Below are 3,323 nucleotides of genomic sequence, written 5' to 3'. Positions count from 1 at the left end.
TTCTGGAGGCGCAGTTTGCTCGAGATTTGGCGCGTGATTGCATGGCTCCCATGACGCCCGTTGGGTGTGCTGGCCAGCCGCAAACAGGAGGTGGTTCTTTTGGCTCTTGCTCTTTCGAGAAGAAGAAAACAAGTTGCTCAGGTGAGCTTTCCGGGAGAGCCAGACAGTACACTACTCGACCGACAATGAGGGCTAGGCATTGTATGTTGGACTCGAGCAGCCCTACAGATGCACTAGGTGCAGAATGCACTTCAGCGCTGAGGAGGCACTCCATCATCACTTTGCATCCTAGGCACGAGAGCTCGCTGCCTTGGAGTGCCTTGGCAACCATGGACGTCCACCGCTTGGAACATTTGTTGGACTCTGCTGCTTGGCCTGAGGACTCTGTGGTGGCCAGTAACCAAGACGTTATCAATGCTTACAATCACACAAAAGTAGGCATTGGAATGCATCCACCTGTCCAAGGGTTGCAGCTCCATCGGCAAGAGGCCTTTCACCGAACAGAGTTCCAAATTTCTCCGCATGCTTTAGAAACGAGCGGCGCAGTGAGCAGGCAGGATAACCACGACCGGCAAGCTAACTCGGGCTCAAAAAGAGATAGGCACGAGGCTCGCACGAGTTCCCCAAGTACCGCAGCCCACAGAAGCAACAGCGTCGGCGCTCTCAGGGAGATAGGGATTCTGACAATGAAAGAGCGCGTAGCTTTTTTTGAAGAAAAGCTGTCGCGCCACCAAGCACGCATGGAGGCTGAAGCACAAAACCTGGCCAGGCTTCGGCGCAACACCAACCAAGAAGAAATGCTGTGGCCGTCGCGCAGGGGTCCGTTGCGACTCGAGGCTATTTACAAGATTCGGCTGCCCTTGATAGTAGACGAGTCAGGGACGCCGTGGGGTCGCGCTCCGATCATTGGACCAGGGAAGCCTGAAAATCAGAACCACGCAATTGCCTTTTCGAGAATGGACACTATGCAGGTGATGGACATGAATATGGAGTCGTACCTTGAGGAGGCGATAAAGCTCCGCAACTTGCTTCAGGAATTCGCACTGAACGCTCGAATGCGGATTCTCGGTAAGGGACGTTCCTTGATAAGGGCTTGTCAATCAAAACAGATGAAGGATCCCAGTTTAATGTGCCAGACATAGTAAAATTATCATTCCTAATAATAGTGGGGCTGGATGGCACAGTTTTGACACTCCACGTCCACAAAAACCTAGAAAAGGCTAAAATGCTCTTTCTATGATCAGGCTTCAGGGAGCACATATTTACAGAAAACGTTTCAAGTCTAGCCAGCTACATGGCCCTGCAGGAGAACCTTTTCACAACGACAAACCAACGCTTGTACTTCACTCCATTGAGAGTGCGCAAGTATTTTATATTCTTCATGACATTTTGCCGTTGGAAATTAACTTAGACGACGTGGAGGATTTGCAGGGGCGAGTAGTAGGAAACTATTCCTAAACGGAGCAGAGCATGAAGGATCGTTCCTGTTGTCACTAAATGTGAGATTCCAGTTTGTTTGCTTCTTCAGGTGCGAATGCACTATGGTCATCCTGACATCTTCGATCGCTTCTTCGTACAGACGTGCGGCTCTTGTTCAAAAGCTTCCAACGGAATCAACCTATCAGAAGACATTTTCGCTGGTTTTAATTGCACCGCTAGAGGTTATTGCGTACACCATGCTGACTATATACAGGTATGGACAGCATCAGAACAAATACAAGGAGCCCATCTGGAGGGACTTCTATGCACTTCGTGCATGTGGAGCCTGCTCTTAGGAGCTCAATGACAGCTCACTGTATCTGATTTAGCTTTTCACTTCCGATTAGATGTGGAAGTTAGGAAACAGATGGGATTTCTGATGCAAATACATCTCTCCAGTCGCAGGTAGTACCCCTAGAAACTGTCTGTGCTCTTCACGCCAATTGGTACCCACGTACGTGTGGCTGCAGTGCGGCAAGGGGCGGGATGTCGGTCTGCAACAAGTTGTCATGTTCGAGAAGAAGGTTGCTGGGGGAAACGGCGAACAAGTTCTTAGTCGCGATCTAAACCGCCTCGTTTTAAACATGGACTTCTTTCGAGTGCTGTCGTTATGGTTTACCGGCCCTGGTTTCTTCTTAAACTCTGTTATCCTCGTCCTGGCTGCATACGTGTGCCTGTACACGAAGTGTTTCTTGGCTTTTGCAAGTGCGTTGTAGGCAACAAAGACTCCACAGACAATGGCGCGAATTGGTGCAGCTCCGGACCTTTTAAAGGTCTAGTTGGTGAGAGGAGCTTTCATCATCCTCAGAAAATCAGCGCCTTCTACTCGGATACCCCTCTGTGTACTTGGTGTTTTGCTGCAACGCAGAGTACAACTACAGTGGGCCAATTGAAAGCGCTCTAGAATATGTTTTGACGCCTTCAACCTACGTCCAGTTCCAGCTTGGAATGCTGCTCGTGCTACCGCTCATACCGTGGCTGTTTTTAGAGAAGGGTCTTGGATCGGCGTTGCGGAAGCTCGTCGACCTCATCAGCAAGTTTTCCGTGACATATTACAACTTCATGAGTGCGTCCGTGGACGTTGCTTACTACCGTCTCTAAACTAACATTAGGCGTCGACCGTTACACTTTCGAATACGCTTGAGTACTCCCCTATACATGGGTTGCGAAAGTCACGGGCACAAACAAGCCACGTTGCATATGGTATGGTGTTATGCAGCCTGCACAAAGGCATCCGTCATAGACCACGTGTTAATTTACGGAGGGGCCAAGTACCAGGAAACTGGCCGAGGATTTGTTATAGAGCGAGCAACATTGAAGGACATTTGGATGTTTTTCTATTTCACCCATTTTTCCATAGGCTTGGAGCTGTTCGTCCTTTTGATCATATATGCCACAGTAGGCCTATAATATAGCTACTCCTGCACATAACAACGTAGCTAACGGTAGTGGAGAACCAGCATCAAGAAGCACTCTGCACTGCGATGGAGCTCAGGCAAACTTGGCAGTGAGCATATGAATTCGGTTATGTGTGACCCTATGAAGAGGTATAATTCTAGCGCGCTGTTGATCCATTCACGTTCTTACTGTGGATGATTGTGCAGTACGCTGGCCTTGATGCTGGTGTTTTTTTTCTCGACACGTGGCCAATTTTGCTAATGGCCGCTTCAATTAATTTTGTGCCCTTCATCTTTAACCCCCTGGGATTTTACTATCCTAGGCTGCGACAGGACTTCACGAGCTGGAATGCCTGGTTATCCTCTCAAGTAGGTCTTTCTTTTTCCTCACACGAAATTTCAAATTATTGCCTTTGATGCGTTTGAGTAGTCAAATTTTCGTCCCAC

General features: G+C 48.8%; 1 protein-coding gene across 1 annotated transcript; it reads left to right on the top strand.

Annotated features, from left to right (window-relative positions):
- Positions 1 to 203: 203 nt before the first annotated feature.
- On the top strand, positions 204 to 2,889 carry EMH_0077240 (1,3-beta-glucan synthase component domain-containing protein, putative; the record flags this gene model as incomplete). Its single annotated transcript, XM_013499836.1, has 6 exons — positions 204 to 1,068; positions 1,245 to 1,357; positions 1,529 to 1,693; positions 1,950 to 2,184; positions 2,348 to 2,545; positions 2,699 to 2,889. The coding sequence occupies 6 exons, from the start codon at positions 204 to 206 to the stop codon at positions 2,887 to 2,889; spliced, it is 1,767 nt and encodes a 588-aa protein (XP_013355290.1).
- Between the last annotated feature and the right edge of the window lie 434 nt (positions 2,890 to 3,323).

Source organism: Eimeria mitis, genomic scaffold (genome assembly GCF_000499745.2).
Source record: "Eimeria mitis Houghton genomic scaffold, Emh_scaff4722, whole genome shotgun sequence".
Taxonomy (NCBI): domain Eukaryota; phylum Apicomplexa; class Conoidasida; order Eucoccidiorida; family Eimeriidae; genus Eimeria; species Eimeria mitis.
The sequence above is the reverse complement of the archived record's forward strand: the minus strand, read 5'-3'. Positions and strand labels throughout refer to the sequence as shown.